The sequence below is a fragment of the Pipistrellus kuhlii genome, unplaced genomic scaffold (genome assembly GCF_014108245.1).
Source record: "Pipistrellus kuhlii isolate mPipKuh1 unplaced genomic scaffold, mPipKuh1.p scaffold_m20_p_4, whole genome shotgun sequence".
NCBI classification, from domain to species: domain Eukaryota; kingdom Metazoa; phylum Chordata; class Mammalia; order Chiroptera; family Vespertilionidae; genus Pipistrellus; species Pipistrellus kuhlii.
This window is the reverse complement of record NW_023425540.1, coordinates 70,165,826-70,191,459: the sequence shown is the minus strand read 5'-3', so window position 1 is coordinate 70,191,459 and position 25,634 is coordinate 70,165,826. Positions and strand designations below refer to the sequence as shown.

Here is a 25,634-nt window from a genome sequence, read left to right as displayed (position 1 = left end):
TTCTTGTGGATAATAGAAAAGAAAAAAAAAAAAAAAGAAGTCCACCATTTGGCCTCTGTTCTTTATTCCCCTAAGGTCCCGCTCCCCTTCCCTCAAGATGTGACTAGCCAACAGTTTCTACTGAATTGAAAAACTTAATTCCTCTTTCTAATAGCTAATCTGACGGTAAGAGAATCAAAACAAAACCAAAAAAGTCGAGTGTGTTTCCTGGAGAAGTTGTGGATTGAATAAGATAGTAAGGAACACATACCATTCAGCCTCTGAATCCAATTTTTCCAAAATATAAATCTTTAAGTCAATTTTTCCCCAAAGGGTCTAATACTTACGATGGGAACAATGACTGGTGCCTTCCATTGGCCAGGACAATCATTTCTAGGGGAGGTTCATTGCTGAGGTACCAAAACAAGTATCATGCTGGAGTTCTCTTTCTTTACCTGTGCTCTTCCCCGAATAGATAAGCCGTCAAGGCAGAAATTACAAACAAAGCTTATTTCTACTGTATCCATGAGGCTTTCCCAGTGTCAATGCTCTGACATTCAAATGAAGAATAAGTGCTACTTGAAGGTTTTCCTTCACTCATAAAATCCATGGGTTCTCTCCCTCTCTCTCTTTCTCTCTCTCTTTCTCTCTCTCTTTCTCTCTCTCTCTCTCTTTTTACTACCCTGACCAGGAATTGAACCATGACCTCTTGGTTCATAGATTGACACTCAACCACTGAGCAATGCCATTCGGGCACCATGGGTTCTCTTTTGTCTACATTCTCAAGCATGAAGATGCTAATAAAAGCATTTCTCCTTGGGAAAGCAAACAAATTATCTATTTCTTGTTCTCCACTGTTCCTAAATTCTAACTGAATGATTTCAGTTATGTATCTGGAGGTTTTATGGTTAAGCTGAAGTTGCTACTACATTCATCATAGGAGTACGATTTCTCTTCAGGAAAGCCTGTCTAAATTGAGTAAGAGCGGTGCTATAACAGAAACATCTATACACTTAAGGTATTTATGGAATCTGTCCTCTCATGACTTCTCAGATGTTTGAAGAGGCTACAACTCCATGTGAAACTCACTCCACATTCTTTACATTGAAAGGGTTTCTCACCAGAATGGATTCTCTGATGTTGATTAAGATGTGACTTCAGAGTGAAGCCTCTGCCACATTCGTTACATTGATAGGATTTCACGTTGGAATAGGTTTTTTGACGTTGTTTTATGTGAGAACACTGGCCACCATTTTCTCTACATAGATCAGATTTACAGGTTTTCTCTGCAGTATGAGTTCTGTAATGCTGAATAAGGTCAGGACTATAATTAAAGGCTTTGCTACATATATCACATTTATAAGGCTGCTCTTGTAACTCAATCTTTTTATCTTCCATCACTGTTAAGTTCCAACTATATGCTTCCTCATAAATGTCATTTTTTTCTTTTTTCTGACCCATGTGGAGCACCTGATGTTCGATGAGGCTAACATACTGGAAAAAGATTTCCCCACATTCATGACACTGATGGGTTTTCTCTCTAGAATGAAGTCTTAGGTGCCCGGCAAGGTGTGAACGCCTCCCAAAACCTTTCCCACACTCGTTACATTTAAAGGGCCTCTCCCCACTGTGCACACTCTGATGCTGAACAAGATGGGACCTTACTCTAAATGCTTTCCCACATAAGTGACAGGTATAGGGTTTTTCGCCAGTGTGGACTCTCTGATGCTGAGTTAGGTGCACACGTTGATTATAGCTTTTCCCACACTCATCACACCTAAATGGTTTCTCTCCAGTGTGTATTCGCTGATGTTGGATAAGATGGGCACTCTGAATAAAGCTTTTTCCACATTCATTACATTTATGTGGTCTCTCTTCTGCGGTGGATTTTTTGTGGACATATGTGACTTGATTGAAATTTATCCTCTTTGAAGAGTGTTGTCCCACTATCTCTTTCATGGGAATTCCCTGCTTTCTATCCAACTTGCCTTCTCCAAAATCTTGAACTTGAGAAACATTTTTTTGGATTCTTCCAGATAGTTCCATGTCTGCTTCTGAAAATTCTAAAATTTTCTTCTTAACATTCAATTTTGTATTCTTACTCCTTTTGTCATTGCCTGAAAAAATAAAGAGGAAATGCAAATGTCATCAGTTCCTTTGTAGAAGAAAAATAAGCTGTCAGGAAAAGGAATTAACCGAATGAATATATAATGTAATAGAGGTAAAAAGGGTACGCATAGATGTACTTGATACAATTTAGCTCTGGCCAGTGTGAGCCTCATCCCGTGAACTGAAGGGTCACGGTTTGAGTCTGGTCAGGGCACATCCCTAGGCTGCAAGTTTGAACTGAATGATGTTTCTTTCCCTCTTTCTCTCTCTCTCAAATAAAAAATAAATAATATAAAAATCAATTTAGTAATTTGCATTGACAGCCATAAAAATGTTTTTGGCCTTTCAGCCACTAATAGCACTTCTGGGCATCTATTATGAGAAAACAATCCTAAATACTGAAAAAGGCATAAACAGAGTTATCAAAAGTGAAATTTTGTAAGTCCAACCAGGGAACAGTTGAATAAATTATGATGTCTCCACACAATAGCAGATTATCAAAAATAACAAATAGTAAAATAAATAAATAAATAAATAAATAAAATAACAAACAGGATGGTCAAGTAAAACTAGAAAATGTATATGTCTAATATTTGTGTCCTATGAGTATAACTATATAAAAATAAGCTATAAACCAAGCTGGTGTGGCTCAGTGGTTGACTGTTGACCTATGAACCAGGAGGTCATGGTTTGATTCCCAGTCAGGACACATGACCAGTTTGCGGGCTGAATCCCCAGTGTGGAGCATGCAAGAGGCAGCCAATCAATGATTCTCTCTCATCACTGATGTTTCTATCTTTCTCTTCCTTTCCTTTCCTCTCTGAAATTGATTTTAAAAATAAATTTAAAAGTAAAAATAGGGTTATGAAAAAGGATAGAAGGATCCACTACACAGTAATAATTCTATTAGTTAGGATGGTGAGATTATGTGTGATTCCCCCCCCCCCCAATTTTTTTCCTTTAAACTTCGTATTATTTTAAAGTAAAATAACTAAATTGGAAAAAGTTGGAAAATGGGAAGAAGCAAGTAAGAGAGTCCAACTCCTCATTAACTAGACTAGAAAGTAAATAGATAATGTCTAAAATTGGTGAATAAAGCAATAGTAGGATTATTTAAAACTAGAAGCCAGGTGCACAAAATTCGTGCATGGGTGCAGTCCCTAGGCCTGGCTGGCTATCGAAGCATGGCAATCTGGCGTGGAAGGGCAGGTCCCAGCTGACCTCTGGGCCCTGGGAAGCACTGGGGCCATTGGGCCCCTTGCACCCTTGTCTATGTGAGTCACAGCACCCGAATCCCCATGTGGAGATGTGGAGAGCACAGCTGGATGCCATGGGCTGGGGTGCAGAGTGGGTCTCTGAGCTGCCCAGCAGCACCACACAAAAGCCAGGCAAGCAGCACACTCTCTCCTGGCACAAACCCACGGGGAGCCCAACCATCCTCTGCGGTCCTGGCTCACCCAGAAGCAGCCATGCAGGTATGGAGCAGGCTCCTTGCGGGCGCCCAGCACCTGAGCACGGCGGTGGCGGGCTTCCACACGTGAGCCCTGGCATCCAGGGCGTGAAAGCGAGCTCAGGAGACACCCTGCATTCCCAGCACCTCCATCTCCACCACCTCCCCCCCAGGAAGCTGGCGAGAGGCCGCAGTGTCACCGCCTGCCATGTTCTGCGCCGCTCTCTGGTGGTCAGTGCATGCCATAGCAAGTGGTTTAACTCCTGGCCAAACGACTGCCCGAGGGGATAATTTGCATATTAGGCTTTTATTATATAGGACTAACGAGCTGGCGGGGTGGGACTGGGTGAGACAGGCCGGACACACTGTGCAGCCAACCTCCCGTGGTCCCTCTCAGCCGTCCACACCTGGGATAGCGCCATGGCTCGAAGGGTGTTTGCAGAGTGAGCAGGATCCCTCTGGCAGGTGGGGTCCCATTGCCTGGCCTGTGGGGATCTGGCTGAAACTGGCTCTCCGACATCTCCTGAAGGGTTCCAGATTGCAAGGGGGAGGTTCTCAGGTGACAAACCCCAGAATTGGGCTCCCTACTGTCTGGCTCCATGGTGCGTCATTCAAGAACCACTGCTGCCAAGTCACTGCAGCTTGGCACTCCTGTGTTAAGCATCTGCTCCCTGGTGGTCAGTGTGCATCATAGCTACTGGTCATCTGGTCAGTTAGCCTTTTATAGAGAGATATGGAATTACTGGAAGAAAATAATAAAAGCAAGTAACTCTGGAGAAAGGAAAGTTGGGACAGGGGAGAGGGCATAGGGTTTTGCCTACTGATTTGACAATAAAAATATCCTATATAAAAAAGGCTAATACATAAACAGATCCAATGGTGGAACAATGTTGCTATCATGTGCGCTGACCACCAGGGGGCTCATTCAGAACATGGCAAGCATCAGCAGCAGACAGCAGAGTGCAGAACATGGTGAGTGTCGGCCGAAGCAGGATGGTGGAGCAGGTGAGGGGCGCCAGACTAAGGGGGGAGCGGTCGCTGTCATCAGGGTGAGCCTCTGGTGGTTACTGAAAACTCCTTGCTCCCAGGTACTGCAATCCCACCCAGTGCTCATACCCGCTGCTGGAGCCACAGCTTGAACCCTCTGCCAGCACTTGGCTCCGGTCCTGATCACTCGGCACCATCAGTGGGTGCAAATGGTGGCTGCTGGCCCTGATTGCCACTGAGAGCTTCTCCACCTCCCCCTGCCCCTGAGGGGTGATTGGGGCAGCACTGATGATGCTGGCCCTGCTCACACCCGCTGCTGGCCCCCACCCCAATCACTCTGCACTGTCAGCAGGTGCAAGCAGCACTGGCACCATCAGTACGTGGGAGCGGTGGTGGCCAGGAGTGGGGTTGCTGGCAGACAGGGGACCGGGGCCACAGCAGGAGGGGCTGGAAGGAAGCGCAGAGGATGGATGAGACCCGCCCCTGTGCCCACCACAGCCTTGCAGCCCACAGTTCCTTTCAAGGTGCATGAATTCGTGCACTGGGCCCCTAGGGGAGTATATAATAAAAGCCCAACGACCATTACAGCGGAACCAGAACGACTGGTCGCCATGACACACACTGACCACCAGGGGGAAGATGCTCAACTCAGAAGCTGCCCCCTGGTGGTCAGTGTGTGCCCACAGCTGGAGTGCTGCTCAGCCAGAAGCCAGCCAGGCTCACAGCTGGTGAATGCAGTGGCAGTGGTGGAGGGAGCCTCTCCTGCCTCCATGACAGTCCTAAGGAGCAGTGAGCCAAGCAGTAAGGAGCAAGCAGGTGGGTGGCTAGGAGTGAGGGGTCCCAGGTCATGAGAGGGAGCAGCCCAGGCTGAGAGCCCCACCCTCCTGCATGAATTTCGTGCATCAGGCCTCTAGTAAATACTAGACTGTAATCTTTGCCCCTTCCTACTGCTCCCTTATCACAACTCATCTGTTCTAAGCTAATAAAAACATTTTGCCTCCATTTATTCTCCAATACAACTCTTCACACATACATCTTTGGGACTTCTCTCTGAAGTGGCGCTTCAGGTGCTCAATCAGATGAGAGTGCCGACCAAAGTTTTTCCCACATTGGGTACATCCATAGGGCTTCTCTCCGCTGTGCACACTGTGATGCTGGACAAGGTGGGAACTCACGCGAAAGGCTTTTCCGCACACCTGACATTTATAGGGCTTCTCGCCAGTGTGGACTCGCTGATGCTGAGTAAGGTGCACACGCTGATTATAGCTTTTCCCACATTCACCACACTTAAATGGCTTTTCTCCAGTGTGGATTCGCCGATGTTGAATGAAGTTTGAGGCTTGAAGGAAAAATTTACCACAGTCGTTACACTTGTGACCTCTCTCAGCATTTGTGTTTTGTTTACAGTTAACGTCTGTGATGGCACCAAGATCTCTCTTCTGAGAAGGGTTCTGCCTTGACTTCCCCACACCGGGGTTTACCTGCCACCCTTCTACCATGCTGCGAAGGTCATTAACGTCTCCAAATTCTTGACCTTGGGCAACACTTTCAGTGTTTCCTGATGTCACCCAGTGTGATTTGGCTTCATCAGAAATCTGCTTTACTATGAGTTCCATATTGTCATTCTTTGACTTGCAATCTGAAATAATAAAAGAAAAATGGAAAATTTAACTACTTCCTATAGTAGAAGAAATAAAATGACTAAGAGATATAGAATAATTATATAAACCCAACAGGAGCACATGACCATGTATACTGGTATAACATTTTTCAAAAGGAATCTGGAATTATCTATGTATTTCATCTAAAGTCTACCAGTGTGCTTATTATATAGTGGCTCTTCTAAAAGAATCCACTCAAGCCGAAGCCGGTTTGGCTCAGTGGTAGAGCATCGGTCTGCAGAGTGAAGGGTCCCAGGTTCGATTCCGGTCAAGGGCATGTACATTGGTTGTGGGCACATCCCTGTTGGGGGGTATGCAAAAGGCAGCTGGTCGATGTTTCTTTCTCATCGACGTTTCTAGCTTTCTATCTCTCTCCCTTCCTCTCTGCAAATAATCAATAAAATATATATAAAAAGGAAAAAGAAAAAAAAAGAATCCACTCAAGCCCATCAGGTGTGGCTCAGTGGTTGAGCACCAACCTATGAACCAGAAGGTCACGGTTTGATTCCTTGTCACAGCACATGCCCAGTTGGGCTTGATCCCCAGTTGGGGCATGCAGGAGGCAATCAATCAATCATTCTCTCTCATCATTGATGTATCTACCACTCTCTACCTTTCTCTCTGACATAAATAAAAATATTTTTAATAAGAAATAAAAGAATTAATTCAAAAGAAGCTAAAAGCTATAAGCTCCAAAATGTCTGCCATAGTACTAAACTTTTTATAATTGCTCCAGGCAGCAAAATCAAATATTAGTTTCCAAGATCATGACTTATTAAGAAATACCGGCCGAAACCGATTTGGCTCAGTGGATAGAGAGTTAGCCTGTGGACTGAAAGGTCCTAGGTTTGATTCCAGTCAAGGGCATGTACCTTGGTTGCGGGCACATCCCCAGTAGGGAGTGTGAAGGCAGCTGATCATTGTTCCTCTCTCATCGATGTTTCTAACTCTCTATCCCTCTCTCTTCCTCTCTGTAAAAAATCAATAAAATATATTTTAAAACAAGAAAAGAAAAGAAATACTAGCAAAATCTTATTTAGGATGCAAAATTCAAGAAGGGTATGACAAAGAAACAATAAAAAAGAAGAAAAACAACTAAAAAATTTTGTTAAGTAAACAGAAAGTAAAACAAATATGATTTTCTTTTTTTTACAGGGATATAACATGTAAAATGTAGCCAAAACCGGTTTGGCTCAGTAGATAGAGCATCGGCCTGCGGACTCAAGGGTCCCAGGTTCGATTCCGGTCAAAGGCATGTACCTTGGTTGCAGGCACATTCCCAGTAGGGGGTGTGCAGGAGGCAGCTGGTCAAAGTTTCTCTCTCATCGATGTTTCTAACTGTCCCTCTCCCTTCCTCTCTGTAAAAAATCAATAAAAAAATATATTTAAAAAAAACATGTAAAATGTAGATGCCAACAGGGAAAACATCATAAAATAGGTACTAGTGATTTGAGAATGGTAATAGGGTGAACAACTAGCCACTTATGAGCTAGAAAGAAAAGAACAAACGACATTGAAATATTGTAAAAATAATTACTACAATACACTTATTCGGCAAAGTCTGAGATGCTTTCACAAATGATAATTATTCAGCTAAGAATTAGTCAATCTGTCAAGGAATAGACTACAATAATTGCTGCAAATCTGTTAAAATCCAAACCTGTTAGTTTTAAGCTCTTTCATTTTAAAGAGGTAACAGATAGTATTTGCAAATATTATTCTCCAAGCACTTCAGACATACCCTTATTATGAAGGAAATAATGAAAATAAGCTAAGGGGGGAGAAAGTTGATTTATTATCTCACAGGGGAAAAAAAGTGGCACATTATAGCAATTAAAACACACATGCTTTTATAAGATGTACTAGAAATATTCTTTGTAAGATAACAAAATTAATATCTCCTAATCCATGCAGACAAAGTAAGTCTTACCCATGGAGGTAATACTCTCATAATTCTCCTTCCTGTCATCCCTATAGAGAGACTTCTGGGCTTGGTCCAAATGTTCCCATTCCTCCAGGATAAAGGAAACAGCCACATCAGCCACGTCTTCCACTTTCACCACCTTCTGAAACATGAGATTTCCATTAAATTCCCATTCCCTATGTGCCATTTGGATGAGGCAAAGAACTGCAAGTGTTAAGGAAAGAAATAGGAAGAGGGACTATGCTTCAAAGAGGATGGGGAATACTGGATTGAAGTATAAACCCAAGGTGTGCCTGATCTCTAAAGAGACAGAACTCCTGATAAAGATTCAGGATTAAGGCAGCTCCGTCCCCAAGAACGGACATGGGTCCTTACTGCAGGCACAGGGACGCAGCTCACCTGGGACCCAGCTGAGAGAAGTGAGGCTGTCAGCTCCTGGCTGTCCTTCAGGGGAAGGGAAGAAACTTGGAGAGCAGGAAGGGCTGAGGGGGAGAGAGAAAGAGGCATTAGTGATATCTTTGCCCAGCTCTGATTGCCACCATATTCCACTTTTGGTCAACAATCTACGATGGTGCCCTGCCACGTCAAAACCAGATTCTTCTGCTTGGCTCTCAAGACCCTCGACATTCCGGCCTCTCCCACGCCTACCCTATATTCACCCTTCCACCCAAAAAACTAGACTCCCTGCTTTGGTCAGGCTAATCCCTGCTGCTCTCTTCAAATCGTGCCATTCTGCTCTGCCAAAGACTGAACCTAATCATTTCAAAGGATAACCAAAGACTCCCAGCTTCAGATCTCAATCACTTCCTAGAGCCCTAGAGCCCAGGCTTCTGAAGCTTTAATGAGCAAACAGATCACCCAGGGGTCTAAGCACAGAGCGGATTCTGGCTTAGCAGGTGTGGGCTCCATGTTGTGCATTTCTAACAAGCTTCCAAGTGATGGTGGTGGTGCTGCTCCTCGGACTACACTTTATGATTAGCAAATCCACATGCTCTCTCTCCAAGAAATTACCATGGTTGGTTTATAGTAACCAGTTAGTATATAGTATTAAGCCTACTCTGTGTTTTATCTGTATAATAGGCAGATAAAACAGTCCTTGCCTTCCAAAACTTCAGTAATAGGGATTGTAGACATGGAAACCTTACTTTTTTTTTCCAGAATAGGGTAAATTACCAACACTACACTTGAAGTTCACCATCTAGGAACGCCCAGTAGAGAGTGGAAGGTGAAAGCTGCAGGAAAGCCTTTCCACAGGAGATAGGGGTGGAGCGGGGTGAGGATAAGGGAGCGTTGAAGGTGGAGTGAATAACATGTGTAATGCCTGCAGGGTCTGATATCTAGATGCTGGTGACTATTTGAATCTCTGCTGTCACCTCTGCTTGTTTTTGTCAAGATTCATGGTGCATCCAGATCTCAATCTATGTGAGCCCCAACTTAAACAAATAACTGACAGTTTAGACCTTGCTATGGTTTCCCTAGTCCTGGGGATGTCTATGTATATGTAGTCTGCTGGTGTCTGAGGACTAAAAAGTAATGAGCAATGACACAAAAAGGAGAATGATTATTGATGAAAGACAAAAACAGAGTCTGAAACCAGGAGTGTGGTTAAATAGTCAAAAGAGGAGACTTGAAATAAGGGGATGAAATGCAGTCTATACTTGAACAGTAATTGTGAATATAGACTACATTCCAATTATAATTGGAATTATTATAGTAATTTCATTCTAAGTAATTCCACTTACTATTTGAAGTTCCTGTGAAACTCACTGCTTCTTTAACTTTTAAGTAAATGATTTTGCCTCTTTCAAGCACAGATTAGTCCCAGGGGCAGAAAACCAGCCTTCAGTGCTATCAAAGGAATGCAGCCTCCCCCAGTGTACAAAAAATAGTAATTCACACAGTAATTTTGTTGGAATAAAGAAACTGGCTACCAGGACAGAGAAGAGAAGCAACACCAAGGAAGAGAAGAAAAGAGTAGCATGATCTGATGAGACTCTGCAAGTAAAGGGAAGATGACATGATTTAAGGAGGACAGGATTCTGTATTTGGGAGGGCTTGGTGGTCACAGCAAAGGCAGGATAGCTCAGAATGGGGTAAAAGTGTAGAATCAGAGGGTTAAAATATGAGCTCTGTCACTTAGTAGCTTTGTGACCTTGAACAAATTTATCTTTTTAGGCCTTAGTTTCTTAAATTTTTTTTTTTTTAGATATATTTTATTGATTTTTTACAGAGAGAGGAAGAGAGAGTAATAGAGAGTTAGAAACGTCGATGAGAGGAAATCATCGATCAGCTGCCTCTTGCACACCCCCTACTGGGGATGTGCCCACAACCAACATACATGGCCTTGACCGGAATCAAACCTGGGACCTTTCAGTCCACAGGCCGATGCTCTATCCACTGAGCCAAACCGGTTTCAGCAGTTTCTTAATTTCTAACATGAGGATAACAGCAACACCTACTCATTCCACTGAGTACTAGGCCTATTACACAATTTTGGGTTTCCATGTTGAACAGTTTTAACTATTTTTAAAGACTGGAATTATATGACTTTTATTCTTTTAGAGATCTTCTGAAGAACAGAAAGAAAATGCATTTTATATTTTAAAAAATAGAATAAAACTCATTCTATATTATAATTTCTATATGGATCCACTGGACACTTTTATAAATTTAGAAAACATTTTGGGATCTGACTGATCTTATTTTTCCTGTATCATGAAACATTTTTCTATTTCATCATCCCAAGAATGATTTCATTCTTACTAATCATTATTCATTAATTATTTCCAATAAGAGCATAGAAGATTAAAATAATAAGAAATGAGAGAATAAAAAAATATTTAGGATTATGTAACAGTAAAAAAATCATCATTATTCCCTCTTCCCAAAGTATTAAATACATTGCACAGAGTTTTGCATCATCTTCCAGAAAATCTAAGACTGTTGACACCTGTTTTTAACTTTCATTGAGCATAGTTGAGAATTCAGAAATTCTAAGGGCTCCTGGACTGTGAGAGGGGGCATACTGGGCTGAGGGACCACCCCCAGTGCACAAATTTTGAGGTAACGATAAAACTGAAAATACAAGGGAAATCTCAGAATGAGTCTACAAATGATAATATCCTGGTGACCTTTCTCAAACTCAAGATTCTTTTTTAATTTCATAAAAGAAATATGACCCATCTTATCCAGTGAGCCATTCAACGGAAAGGATTTCATCATGCAATATTTTGCAACAAGATTTTGGACTACCTATTTTGTAAAAAGACAGTTTTTGATTTTGCTAAAGAGACAGTACTTTGTGACAGTACTTTTTAGTTTTTTATAATGTTTTAATTATAAAAATGCACTTGATACAAAGAAGTTTAATTCTTATTAAAACTTCTTTAAAAATTGTTCTCATCGCTCAGCTGGTGTGGCTCAGTGCTTGAGCACTGACCTATGAACCAGGAAGTCACAGTTTGATTTCCGGTCAGGACACTTGTCTGGGTTGTGGGCTCCATCCCCAGTGAGGGCAGGCAAGAGATTGATGATTTTCTCTTATCATTGATGTTTCTATCTTTCTCTCCCTCTCCCTTTCTCTCTGAAACCAATAAAAAAGTATTTTTTTAATTGTTTTTATCCTTTGATTCTTCTGTTATTATGCATAAAATGACTTAAATTTAAAAAAGAAAAGGATGCCAAAACCGGTGGATAGAGTGTTGGCCTGCGGACTGAAAGGTCCCAGGTTCAATTTCAGTCAAGGCCATGTACCTTGGTTGCGGGCACATCCCCAGTAGGGGGTGTGTAGGAGGCAGCTGATCAATGTTTCTCTCTCATCAATGTTTCTAACTCTCTATTCTTCTCCCTTCCTCTCTGTAAAAAATAAATTATATATATATATATATATATATATATATATATATATATATTATTTATTTATTTATTTATTTATTTATTTATTTTTTAAAGAAAGAAAATCAAAAGGACCCATTGGCCCCAGATGGTAAGTGAAGATTATTTTTCCTGGTACATTGAAGGTTAAATGAATTCCTACAAGTAAAGCTTAAAACAGGTCCTGACACATAGTAAACACCAAAGACATAATAGCTGCTGCTGCTGTGCTTTTATTATTATTACCACAGTGAAAGGAAAGCTGGAAAAGATTAGAGACATAGGACATATCAAGTGAAAGGACTTGACTGCTAAGGGGAACCTAGAAAAAGGCCTGGGGCCAAACAGGAAATACAAGTTCACAATTTCTAAACCATAATTCTGAAATTCCAAAGCTCTTCATACCAAAGATCTTTTTTTTTCTTCATGAAGTTAGGCACTGAACTAATTTGACAACAAAACCTAACTAGAACATATATGAAGCTAATCAAAGATTTTATTTAATCCACTGCTGTATATATACATACATTTCAATGCTGAAATATGAATGTGTGTGAATATGGGGTGCCATGTCAAATCCTGTTGGTAGTGTAATATATGGTATATAAATCACATTATCTTACTAAATCTGAAAAATACTGAATTCTAAAATATATCTGATAGCAAGAGTTTCTTGTTAGAGATTACAGACTTGTGGACATATATCATCATAAATAAGATAAGCTGTTCAGCCGAAACCGGTTTGGCTCAGTAGATAGAGCATCGGCTTGGGGACTGAAGGGTCCCGGGTTCGGTTCCGGTCAAGGGCATGTGCCTTGGCTGCGGGCATGTCCCCAGAGGGGGGTGTGCAGGAGGCGGCTGATCGATGACTCTCTCATCGATGTTTCTAACTCTGTATCTCTCTCCCTTTCTCTCTGTACAAAATCAATAAAATATATTTTTTTTTAAAAAAGATAAGCTGTTCACTTTTCTTCTCTGTATATATAATTCAGGTTAATAAAATAGAGGGAAGAAAAGAAAGAGAAAACAAATGCTCTAAAGGTCATGGTGAAGCACTGCTTGAAATAAGAATGAAAGAATGAAAGCAAAATTAAATAAAGAATTTAAAAAAAATGAAAGCAGAGAGGGTATGTATGGGAGGCGGAGCAATGGTAAAATATGTACACAGATAATAATTTAATAAAAAAAGAAAAGAAAAAGAAAGCAATTAGGAACTGGAAACCTTTTTTTTTTTTTTTACTTAAGCATTAAAATAAAATCTATGAAGTTGTAAATCTTTTAACAGTACCTATGAAGTTCTCATAATCTGAATTATAGCTTTTGAATAGAACTGTGCTATAGTTCTTAGCCATCCTGTAAGTTGACCTGTCTTTTTTTAAAATGAGAGGAAGGCAGAGGAAGAGATAGAAACATAAATGATGAAAGAGAATCATGAATCGGCTGTCTCCTGTAGGCCCCATATTAGGGATCAAGCCCATGACCTGGCATGTGCCCCAACCGGGAATCAAACCATGACCTCCTGGTTCGTAAGTCAATGCTCAACCAGCTAGTCCACCTGACTTCTCTTAATACCAGAGACTCAATTCCAGATCCCCATACCCTGCCAACCTCCAAATCTTACTGATTACAGAAGCTCCCTAGCCTGAAGTCTCTCTCTTATACATGCAGCTTACCCACATGGCCAGGGCGCCCACTCTCTGGCCACATCTATTCCACCAAATCATATCCTCACCATTTTCCTCCAGATGAGGCTTCTGTGGCTCTTGTTCAGGCTGGGGGTCCAGAGACAGAAGCTGGTGACAGAAGGACTCCTGCATGGCTCCTGATGACACCGCCTTCTGAGAAAGGACTTCCGGACCTGCCACAATCTAACAACCACACCAATCAGTACATTAATGAGAAGGCTATTAAAGAATCCAGTAAATTCACGTTATTTTTGTATTTGTTCCTATACTAAATAATGTGCTACGTCTATAAGGAGCCAGGCACTGATGATACATAGTTTATAATTCAGGGGTCCTCAAACTTTTTAAAGTGGGGGCCAGATCACGGTCCCTCAGAGAGCTGGAGGGCCGGACTATATGAACTACTAATTCCTACTGTAACACCTCGGCTGCACTCACTGCCCAAAAAACCTGGCGGGCCGGATCAGACTCCTCTGCGGGCCGCATGTGGCCCGAGGGCCGCAGTTTGAAGACGCCTGGATCTAGTTAAAGAAGACCTCCATTAAACATTTCAACACATAAATAAATATTAGGACATAATTCCAGACTCTGTTATATGTTAGAAAGGAGAAGGAAGTACAATGAGACAGATCAGATGAGATCTATTTCTTTTTTTAAGATATGTTTTTATTGATTTGAGAGAGGAAGGGAGAGGGAGAAGAGAGAGAAACATTGATGAATCGGCTGCCTCCTGCAGGATCCCTACTGGGGATTAAGCCCACAACCAGGGCATGTGCCCTGACAGGGAATCAAACCGGTGACCTCTTGGTTCAGGGCTTGACCAGTGAGCCACACCAGCTGGGCATGAGATCTACTTTAGATTGGGTAGCCATCAAAAGCTCTTCAGAGGAAGTGTCACTTAAGTAAACACCTAAAGGATGAAAGAAGCCAGCCAGGAGAAAGGTAAGAAGTGTTGCAGGCCGAAACCGGTTTGGCTCAATGGATAGAGCGTCCGCGTGGGGACTGAAGGGTCCCGGGTTCGATTCCGGTCAAGGGCATGTACCTTGGTTGCGTGCATATCCCCAGTAGGGGGTGTGCTGATCGATGACTCTCTCTCATCGATGTTTCTAACTCTCTATCTCTCTCCCTTCCTATCTGTACAAAATCAATAAAATATATATTTTTTAAAATGATACCTACAACCAAATGAATACATTCTAGAATAAAATATATTCAGAACTTGCAACATTCATTGGTTACAGTAGAAACTGTATAACATGTGAATAATAAAAATGAGATATTAAAAAAAAAAGTGTTGCAGGCAGAGAGAACAATATAAGCAAAGGCTGTCAGGCAGAAAGAGGGTATCTTAGGAAGGCCAATGAGGGTCAAGTTTAGTAAAGAGGGAGAGAGGTGAAAAAGGAGTTTGGAAAGGTCAATTATAGGACTCAGGAAGTCACACGTGGTTCTGCAGCAGACCAACACCAAGACTGAAGCTAGTTCATGTCCAGTGTGCAACAGGCCTCAATCTTTCTGTTCTTGGCTCCTGCTCAACCTTAGGATGCCTACAATTACTCTGCCACAGCCAGTCTCCAGAACCTGTCTATTCTGGAAGGTACTAGCTCAGCAGCAACTTAGCAGGTAATAGATTCTGCACTGAGATAGAATCATCCTCCTCTTTCCCCATCCCTTATGGTTTCAAAACACTTTTGATTTTAACCCTCTTACTACTGGCAAAATGTGGCACAAGGGTTACATTAAGAGGCAGTTGCAAAACAGTTGTAGCAAATATTCTGTGTGAAAGTTTGTGTCCTCGTTGACCCACTTAGAACAGAGTTAAGATGACGCCAAGTATGCCAAAGGGCACTGTGGGCAACAAGGAACCAAAACAGCCCTTGATGTCAGGAAACTCTACAGAGAGTCTGAGAAAGGAGGAGGGTAAAGCCTGGGGAAAGGTTTGCAGAGACAAGAACTGCCTGGAGATAAAGTTGAGGAAAAATGTTAGGATATAGGAGACAGACAGAGAAAGGCAAACAAACTTGACCCTCATTGGCTTTCCTAAGATACCCTATGGAGGCAGTGGGAAAAACCCTATCTGGGCCTCAAATCGCGACTACCACTAAGAAATTATTTTTCTCTGTATCCCTTCCAAAAACGGGCTGCATATCACACCGAAAGAGGCAAATGTATAATACATGCTGTCAATCCTGTATTAAAAAATGCTTTTTGTTTTAAATTATGCTTTTGAATATTACTAAAAAGATAGAAAATAGTTTGTCCATTTATGAACTAAATTACTTTTTAAAAAATATATATTTTATTGATTTTTTACAAAGAGGGAGAGAGATAGAGAGTTAGAAACATCGATGACAGAGAGTTATCGATCAGCTGCCTCTTGCACACCCCCTACTGGGGATGTGCCTGCAACCAAGGTACATGCCCTTGAAAGGAATCAAACCCGGGACCCTTCAGTCCGCAGGCTGACGCTCTATCCAGTGAGCCAAACATCAATGATGAGAGAGAGTCAGATTGGCTGCCTCCTGCATGCCCCACACTGGGGGTCATGCCCACAGCCTTGGCATGTGCCCTGACCAGGGATCAACTACTGAGCCACACCAGCTGGGCCCAAATTAGGTTTTAAAAAGTATTAACTAAAAATAAAAAAAAAAGTATTAACTAGATGTCAACATGAACCTGTATGCCCTGAAAGAAGCAATAGAAAGGTTCAAACATTCCCATCTGTACAACAATCATTCAGGAGAGCTACAGGGTCTGGCTTCAGGTCAACAGTAACTCTCTCTGCTGCCCACTTGCCTCGTGGGTGAGCTAAGCCAGCTGAAGAGCCTGAGGATATTCTGGAATGTTGTAGTACCCCTTACCCAGAGGTAAAGAATAAGGAGCTGGTCCTTTACAATGAAGTGCAATGGCTATGGAAAACGAGGGAAATTCTCTAACTGGTTTCAACCTCTTGCAGACCTATAATCCTTTGTTTCTTTGCTATAAAAAGAGAATTAAAGTTTAAGAGAGTGTGAGTCTAGCAACAAAAGAAAGGTAGAAGTTCAGATTATAAATGAGTAAGAAAGTACAAGATGTTAACAACATAAAGATATTGATTCTCCCTAGATTAATACATTACTTCATGCAATACCAACAGGATTTTGGGGGTACTAAAAACTAAATAAATATCATAAGGAAAATGAGAAAATATTAAAACACTAGAGGCCCATTGCACAGATTCGTGCCCTGGTTGGTCCCCTGGTCTGGCCTGCACCCTCTCTTAATCCGGAAACTCCTCAGGGAATGTTGGATAGCCAGTTTCGGCCCAATCCCCACAGGCCCAATCCAGGCAGGAGGGAGCCCAATCCTGTGCGTTGAGCATCTGTCCCCTGGTGGCCAGTGCGCATCATAGCAACCAGTCAACAGGTTGTTTAGCGGTTTGATCACTTAAGCTTTTATATACATGGATAGTTTGGAAGAAGGAAGGGTAGCTCTATCAGATACCAAAGCATTTCATAGAGCTCAAATAATTAAAATACTAACACATGAGCACATAGTGACATCAATAAAATAGAATAAAAAGATCACAAAAGGACCCAAATACATGCAGAAATTCAGTATGTAAATATAGAGGCATTTTAATAAGAGAAAAGGTGGATTATAAGTTGCTAGGGCAACCTGGTAAATATCTGTGAAGAAATAAAGTTTTAACCATATCAAACACCCTAAACCAAAATGAATTCCAGTGTAAAGTATAAAAAATGTAAAAGTGTAAAAAAAATTTAAGACAAAACTATGAGCCGAAAGCTGTTTGGCTCAGTGGTAGAGTGTCGGTCTGTGGATTGAAAGGTCCCAGGTTCGATTCCGGTCAGGGGCATGTACGTTGGTTGCGGGCACATCCCCGGTAGGGGGTGTGCAAGAGGCAGCTGGTCGATGTTTCTCTCTCATTGATGTTTCTAGCTCTCTATCTCTCTCCCTTCCTCTCTGTAAAAAAATCAATAAAATATAAAATAAAATAAAGACAAAACTATGAGAAAAATTTCTCATAATATTGTATTAGGTCTAGTAATAATTAATGTCGTTTTCTAATACTTTTTTTAAACCGAATTTATTTAAACAATACAACAAAATTTAATCAACAATATAGTTGCTGTTGTTTTCTACTACTTGTGCCCAACGCTCAGGAAGCATTTTAATCCCTCTGTTGTAAAATTCTTGTGATTTTGATGCAAAATATTCGGTCAATGCATTTTTGAGGCATTCTTCATTATTAAATTTTTTTCCAAGAAGAAAGTTTTGCAAAGAACGAAACAAATGGTAATCGGAAGGGGCAATATCAGGAGAATATGCAGGTTGAGGGAGAACTTCCCATTCCAACTGGCGCAGTTTTTCAGCAGAGATTCTTGCAGTATGCGGTCATGCGTTATCATGGTGAAGAATTACGCCCTTCCGATTAATCAGCGCGGGTTCTTTTTCTCTTAAAGCTTGGGCTAACCTTTCCAATTGGGCACTATACACTGCACTTGTAATGGTTTGGGTAGATGGTAAAAGTTCATAATGAAGAATTCCTTTAAAATTCCACCAAACACACAACATCACTTTTTTCGCATGCAAGTCAGGTTTTGGCATGGGCTGCGGAGCCTCATTTTTGTCCAACCATTGAGGCCGCCTTTTCAAATTAACATACAGCACCCATTGTTCAACTCCGGTAACAATTTGCTCTAAAAACGGCAAACGGTTTTGACGAGAGAGGACTGAACTGCAAACTGTGACTCTTTGATTACGGTTGTTGTCGGTCAACTCATGAGGAACCCATTTTCCAAACTTTTGGACTTTGCCAAGTGCACGCAATTGATTGGAAATTGTTTTTTGTGAACAATTTAAAATTGTCGCAAGCTCTTGTTGGGTAATTTGAGGATTTTGCACCAAAAGAGCTTGAAGAGCTTCTTGATCAAAATTGGACACACGGCCTCGACCACTCTTGTCATCTAACGAAAAATTTCCCTCGCGAAATTTCTCAAACCAATGCTGGCATTTTCTGGCACTAACTGCATCTTGACCAAGAGCACTACAGATGTTTTTTGCAGCCTCACTTGCTTTTCTTCCTAATTGGAACTCGTAAAGCATGCAGTGCCGAATATGCTCTTCATCCGCCATCTTCTTAGCCCTAGTTTTGCAACAAAAACCAAACCAAACACAAACTTTTTCAAGCAAAACTTGTTAGTTGCACTTCACACGTTCTGTAGATACCACGTGTTTGAAGGTTATGTCAATACAAGTCAACGCCCAGCAAGATTGTAAACGAACGTTTAAAAACGACATTAATTATTACTAGACCCGATAGTTGAGAAGCCCTTTCTAAGTGTGGCACAAAACCCTAAAAACAATGTAAAAAGTGTAAGCTGATTGCATAAAAATTAAAACACCCTGCAAAGCAAAAATCTCCATAAGCAAAGACAAGCAACAATGTGGAAAAATAACAATTACAATTCAATTACAGACACATTCGTTACTTTTCCTAATAGGTGAATAATAGAAACAGATAATTTGCAATAAAAGGACATATGCATAGCCCTTTAAAATCTGTATTATGGTCAAACTAACCCATTCTTTCATATTGACAATAATCAAAAGTTGGGTAAGATAATATTGTGTTATCAGACTCAAGAAAAAAAAAATTCTCTCATATATTGCTGTTGGGAATAACCTCTATGTAGGGCAATCTATCAATAGCTGTCAAAATTACAAACGCATATGACTTCTGAGCCAACAAATGGACTTAGCATTCATTCCGTAATTAATGGTGTATGTAAAGATATTCATGCAGCAAAGTTGTTTGTAGTAAAAATTCAGAAACAACCTAAAGGAACATCTTAAATGGCCCTCAGTTCAATTTATGGTATATCCATACAATGAAATATAGCACAGTTTCAGAGTGAGGTCACTCCTTTACACTGACATGAAACAAACCAAGCTATAAGAAAAAAGCAAGAGGCAGAAATACACAGTGATTTTAAAACACCTGTGTTTTAAATATGCCATATACACATATGTTCATATACACAGAATACAGTATATCTCCGTAAGGATATGCATGTCTCATGTAAACAGTAGCCTCTGGTGAGGAGAATTAGGCCTCTGAGGAAGTAGGGGTGGGAGGGAAACTTACTTTTATTACTACCTAAGTGCCTTTTGAATTTTGTATCACTCAAAAAATAAATATAGTAATTTAAAAACTAAATTAAATCGCAGATTGTCTCCTCCAGGTTAGCACACTGGATACTGCTCCTCTTTGCTGGAGTGGCAGGAAATCTCCACAGTGTACCTAATCCCAGGAGAACAAAAAAATATAAATGAAGCACCAACAGTGCTAAGGATCTCACCCCTGCTCAGCAGCTCAACTCTCTTCCTGTCCTTCCTCATTGCTCGCACATGTGTCAAACACAAGGCTCACGGGCCAAATCCGTCCCGCCAGGCCTTGCAATGTGGCCCGCACCGCGCTGTCATCACTGCACTCCGCTGCGTTTCCATCACAATGACAGTTTATGACTGTTCAGTAAACCATTCGGCCCGCGATTTAGGCTGGATTTTAGATTTTGGCCCCTTCTCTGATTGAGTTCGACACCCCTACTAACGTCTCCTCTTCCACTCACCTGTTGTCTGCGTTCCTCTAGTTCCCTCTGTAAATTTTCTACCACAGCCACAGCCTCTTCTCCATTTTCCGGGTGATGGTCTCTCACCCAGGGCTGGAACTCTTCAGGAAGGATGGTCAGGAACTGCTCCAGCACCAGCAGCTCCAGGATCTGCTCCTTGGTGTGCAGCTCGGGCCTCAGCCACTCACAGCAGAGCACCCGGAGCTGGCTGAGGGCCTCCCGCGGGCCTGATGCCTCATGGTACTGGAAGTGCTTGAAGCGCTGGTAAAAAGTCTCAAACACGGGCGGACTGTACTCCCGCATCCAGGTGCAGTCTTCTTCTTCCACCTTCACTATCAGAAGGTCTTCTTGCTGTTGTGAAGTCTCAGCTGGGGAGTCCAAGTCTACGACTTCCCCAGATTCTGTCATTATCATTCCAAACCCGGAAGGATGTCTCTCCACTTCAGCTGTTTTACACTGATCAAATACGTTCTCTGCTCTTTAGGGTCTTCTGGAGGGCACGTTCATTATTGTGCAACCTACTGATATATTGGAAATTATTATTAGCAAAGAGGTGACACAAAGATCATTTATACGAAAGACGACCATTCAACAGAGTAATTCATTTAAAATATGAACAAGTCAGCTGTAACTCCACCCATGAAATATTAAACATCTTTCCAACATTCAAAAAAATGTAAATGAAAGCCATAAAAAAAAATCTGACATCAGGCCCAACCCACACAATGTAACTGGTGAAGAATATTAATAGGACAAGACTTACTAACTAGTCCAGACGCAGTCGCTCCTTCTATCTTTAAGTCAAACTTAAGTCAGAACAGGGCTCAAAAACACTGCAATGATCAAAACTGGTCCTGTCTTCCAAGCCAGAAGGACCTGGCAGACCAACGGGAGACTTCATGGGTCCCGAAGGGAAGCAGGGTAATAAGGGCAGATTTGGACCTGGATTTCTCGGAATCGACCCTGACCCCGTACACCCGGGAGACCGGCCCGGTCAAGGTTAGAATGGGCCCCCGTCTGGTTGCAACGCCCATTCCCTTTCCTCCAGCCTCCAGCCTCGGGGAGCTCTCCTGGACGACCGAGCTCCTGCAATCCAGGCTGGAGAGATGGGTTTCTTTCCACAGACGGTGAGAAAACCAAAGGCGACTCTTCTCCACACTTCCTCGCCGGAAGTAAGCAAGTCCAAGCTTTCCCTGTCCAACGGGCTGGCGCCGCAAAACCAGCCCCCGAGAGTACTTCCGAGTCCTCTCTAGGAAACCCGGAGGTCCTCGCGCGCAGCGGGCGGGAAGGGCCCGCCCCACGCCCCACCCACAGGGGCTGCGGGCCAATCGGTGTGGGAATGGGGCGGGGGCTCGGGAGCCGGGCACGCCCACAGAACCTCAGGAGCCGTGAAGAAAACAGAGCCGCACTCTTTCACCACCCAACCCCAAGGCCATTTATCTTTTAAAATATATATTTTTTAAAATAAATGACTCCATAATTTGACTTCTTTTTAAAAAAATATGTTTTATTGTGTTTTTTGTTTTTTTTTTACAGAGAGGAAGAGAGAGGAATAGAGAGTTAGAAACATCGATGAGAGAGGACCATCGATTAGCTGCCTCTTGCACACCCCCCACCGGGGATGCGCCCGCAACCAAGGTACAAGCCCCTGACGGAATCTATCCCCGGACCCTTCAGTCCGCAGGCCGACGCTCTATCCACTGAGCCAAACCGGTCTCGGCTAAAATATTTTTTATTGATTTCAGAGAATAAGGGAGAGTGGGAGAGAGACAGAGACAGAAACATCAATGATGAGAGTATCACTGATCGGCTGCCTCCTGCACACCCCCACTGGGGATCGAACCCGCAACCCGATCATGTGCCCCCGACTGGAATCGAACGCGGGACCTTCCAATCTGCTGTGCAATGCTCTGTGCACTGACCAAACCAGCCAGGGCAACCCCAAAGCAATTTATTTATTTATTTTTTTAAATATAGTTTATTGTTTTTTTACAGAGAGGAAGGGGGAGGGAGAGGGATAGAGAGCCAGAAACATCAATGAGAGAGAAACATCGACCAGCTGCCTTCTGCACACCCACTGCTGGGGATGTGCCCACAACCAAGGTACAAGCCCTTGGCCGGAATCGAACCCCGTACCTGTCCACAGTCCGGCGCTCTATCCACTGAGTCAAACCGGTTTCCATTCCCCCAAAGCAATTTAAACAGCTCGGTCTCCTCCTGGTCGCCTCCTTTTTCCTAGGCGTGCAGGCAGGGGGCGGGGTCGGAGGTGTCCGGAGCTGTTGCTGAGGCGACAGTTGCTAGCACCCGATTTGCTGTGGAACTTGCGCTCCCCAACTCTCAACGCCCTACGCCTCCATTCGGAGTAGGGTCTGTACCTTTCTGCAAGCCCACAGCTGTCACTTCCCTTTAACTTTGAACCCTTCGGTTTCTTCACACGAATCTCAGCATTCCCCGCACCCCGTTTCCAGACACGCCCGCCTCTTTTACCATCTCAGCTTCTCTGTGCTAAAATCTCCAATGTCAAACTCGAGAGTCCCGGGAGCCAGCTGCTACCAGGACTACATCTCCCAGGAAGCGCCGCGCGGAACGTGCCCGCTAACCAATCGGGCCGCGGCTCTCTTTTCAGCCTCGGTTTCGCGGGCCTATCAGAGTGCGGGAGAGCAGGGAGGCGTTTCCTCCAACGCCCGGAGCTGGAAGGCCGTTTGGCGAAGTCCGTTACCTTTTACCTGGGAGAGAATGGATGCCGAAACCTCGCTTCGTTGCAAAGTAGGGAAATCATCTATGCTGGGCTTCTTCAGCCAGGAGGATCCCATCCTTAATAATTTGTCATGTTTGTATACGTTGCTGTTTGACAGGTGAGACAAGAGGCTTATCACCACTCTTTTACATATCGCTCAAATGAGGCTTACCTACTCCACTCTGAATCAGGAAGCACACATCCTTGGGTCTACTGAAGAGTTGTTTTTTAGTGTTTGGGATGAATTTTTCACCAATCAGGGATGAGGTTTGGAGACTGACTTGCTAGCGCTGTGGTCTACCTTACGGGAATAAAGAAATTCAGAAAAATCCCCTACTATCTCCAGAGAGACCTTTAGCTGGAGAGGCTCAAATTGACTGGGGGGGGGGGGGGGGGGGAGAGCGCTGTATTTTTTATAAATAAATATAATTATACATATATAAATATATATATATTTAAATATACATATATATATTTATTTTTATTATTTTTTTTTTTTACAAAGAGGAAGGGAGAGGGATAGAGAGTTAGAAACATTGATGAGAGAGAAACAATAAGCTGCCTCCTGCACACCCCCCATTGGGGATGTGCCCTGAAACCAAGGTATGTGCCCTTTACTGGAATCGAACCTGGGACCCTCCAGTCCATAGTCCAACGCTCTATCCACTGAGCCAAACCGGTTAGGGCTATAAATATATTTTTATTGGTTTCAGAGAGGAAGGGAGAGGTGAGAGAGATAGAAATGATACACGTTCCACATTGGGGATCTAGCCCGCAACCCGGGCATGTGTCCCAAACAGGAATCCAAACTGCACCTCTGGCTCATAGGTCCATGCTTAACCACTGAGCCATGCCAGCCTGACAGAACATGAATTTCTGAAAGATTTCTTTTTTATGAATCACTGATTAAATAGTAGTTGCCCATATTTTCTTCCATTCCCTCAAATTCCTATATTAAATCTAATGAACAAGTATTTATTAAATACTTTGTTGCCAATCACTAGACACAGGGAACACTGCAGTCATGCTCCCCCTTCACGGGAAGGACATACAGTAAATAAGAATTAGCAACACTGCCCTGGCCGGTCTAGCTCAGTTTGTTGTAGCATCATTCCATGCACCGGAAGGTCACAGGTTCATTGCCCAGTCAAGGCAATTGCCTAGGTTGCAGGTTTGATCCCAGGTAGGGGTGCTAATCAATCGATGTCCCCCTCTCTCCCTTCCTCTCTAAAAAACGAAAATCAATAAAACATACCTTTGGGTGAGAATTTTTAGAAAAGAATCAGTTACACTGTGGTCAGTGGTATGAAAATTCAAAACGTGATACACTGGGTGAGGTGAGTAGGAATGGATGATCAGGGAAGTCCTCTCTAAGCAGGTGATATTAGAACTGAGATGTGGAGCATGAACGTAAGTCAGACTTTTTTTTTTGCATCTTATAGATTTTCATTTCTAAAAAATAAAGATTAAATAAATATTAATCTTTAATATCAGACATAAACAAAAAGCTCTTTGGGGGTACTGGAACTAAAAAGTGAGAAAAGGGTCATGAGGCTAAAAAGTGAGAAAACCACTGTGGTTTATCCCCAGCCATGATTGATCCTTAAGGCGCCACTATGATGGAATTGCAAATCACTCCTGTATAAGGTCCTGGCTGGGCTAAGGTTTTAGTCTGTTAGATCCCAGGAAGCTGATTGGTAATTACCTGTTGGACATGGACTAGTTGGCTTATTTTCTCATTTTTTTTTCTCCTCCTCTTCCTCCTCTTCCTCCTCTTTCTCTCCCTCCTCCCAGAAATCCACTTCAGTGGGATCAGATATCAGAATATTTTTTATTTTTTTAAGTCACCCAAGTGTGATGATTTTGCTCCATCTCTGCCAACGAGGAGTGCCATATCGGCAACTACCTCATACTCAACATCATGGACAAGGAATCCTTTGGCGAGGTTAGGCTGGCGAGGCACATTGTCACCAGCACAGAGGTGGCTGTGAAAGTTGTCAACTGGCAGAGTTTCTATGATGTTCCCCAAGAGATTGATTCTCTTAAAGAACTAGATCATCTTAATATCACCAAGTTGTTTGAAGTCATTACCACCGAGGATCTCTTCATGGAACATGCCAATGAAGGAACATTATTTGACTACTTAGAGAACTGTAGCCCCGGGACAGAAAAAGAACCCCAAGCCCTGTTCCGACAATGACTATGAGGGGTCCATTACTGTCACCAGAGACACATCGTACATTGGGACCTAAAGCTGGAGAACATACTTCTAGATGGTGAGATGAATGTTAAATTAGCAGACTTTGGCCCCCAGTAGGGTATTTATGGAAGAGAAACTGACTACCTTCTGTAGCACTGCCCCCTACATGGCCCCAGAGTTCTGGTTCAAACTCTGTGAGGGCCAAAGGTGGATGTCTGAAACAAGGGGGTAGAGCTCTACAGGACAGTGACAGGAAAACTTCCATTTTGGTGAAGAATATTGGAGGACTTACGGAGTACATCTTGAAAGGGTGCTTCTTTATACATACTTCCTGTCTCTACAATGCCAAAAACTGTTATGAAAATTAATAACCCTCAACCCCAAAGACCAACCCTGGAAG

At 42.6% G+C, this 25,634-nt stretch overlaps 1 protein-coding gene across 8 annotated transcripts; it reads right to left on the bottom strand.

The window, feature by feature from the left end:
* Positions 1-307: 307 nt before the first annotated feature.
* ZKSCAN5 (zinc finger with KRAB and SCAN domains 5) lies at positions 308-21,567 on the bottom strand. Of its 8 annotated transcripts, XR_006739747.1 has the most exons (8): positions 21,061-21,566; positions 20,298-20,818; positions 13,716-13,851; positions 8,510-8,592; positions 8,117-8,252; positions 5,559-6,164; positions 662-2,096; positions 308-618 (listed from the first exon to the last, which is right to left on the bottom strand). XR_006739747.1 is itself a non-coding variant. In XM_045571616.1 (7 exons), the coding sequence occupies exons 2-7, from the start codon at positions 20,709-20,711 to the stop codon at positions 985-987; spliced, it is 2,484 nt and encodes an 827-aa protein (XP_045427572.1). In that variant the 5' UTR covers positions 20,712-20,818; positions 21,061-21,567; the 3' UTR covers positions 308-984. The 8 variants fall into 8 exon arrangements, 7 of the variants coding, with proteins under 7 accessions (XP_045427572.1, XP_045427573.1, XP_045427574.1 ...); XM_045571616.1 differs by having other exon boundaries at positions 308-2,096; positions 8,117-8,249; positions 21,061-21,567; XM_045571617.1 differs by having other exon boundaries at positions 308-2,096; positions 8,510-8,574; positions 21,061-21,567.
* Between the last annotated feature and the right edge of the window lie 4,067 nt (positions 21,568-25,634).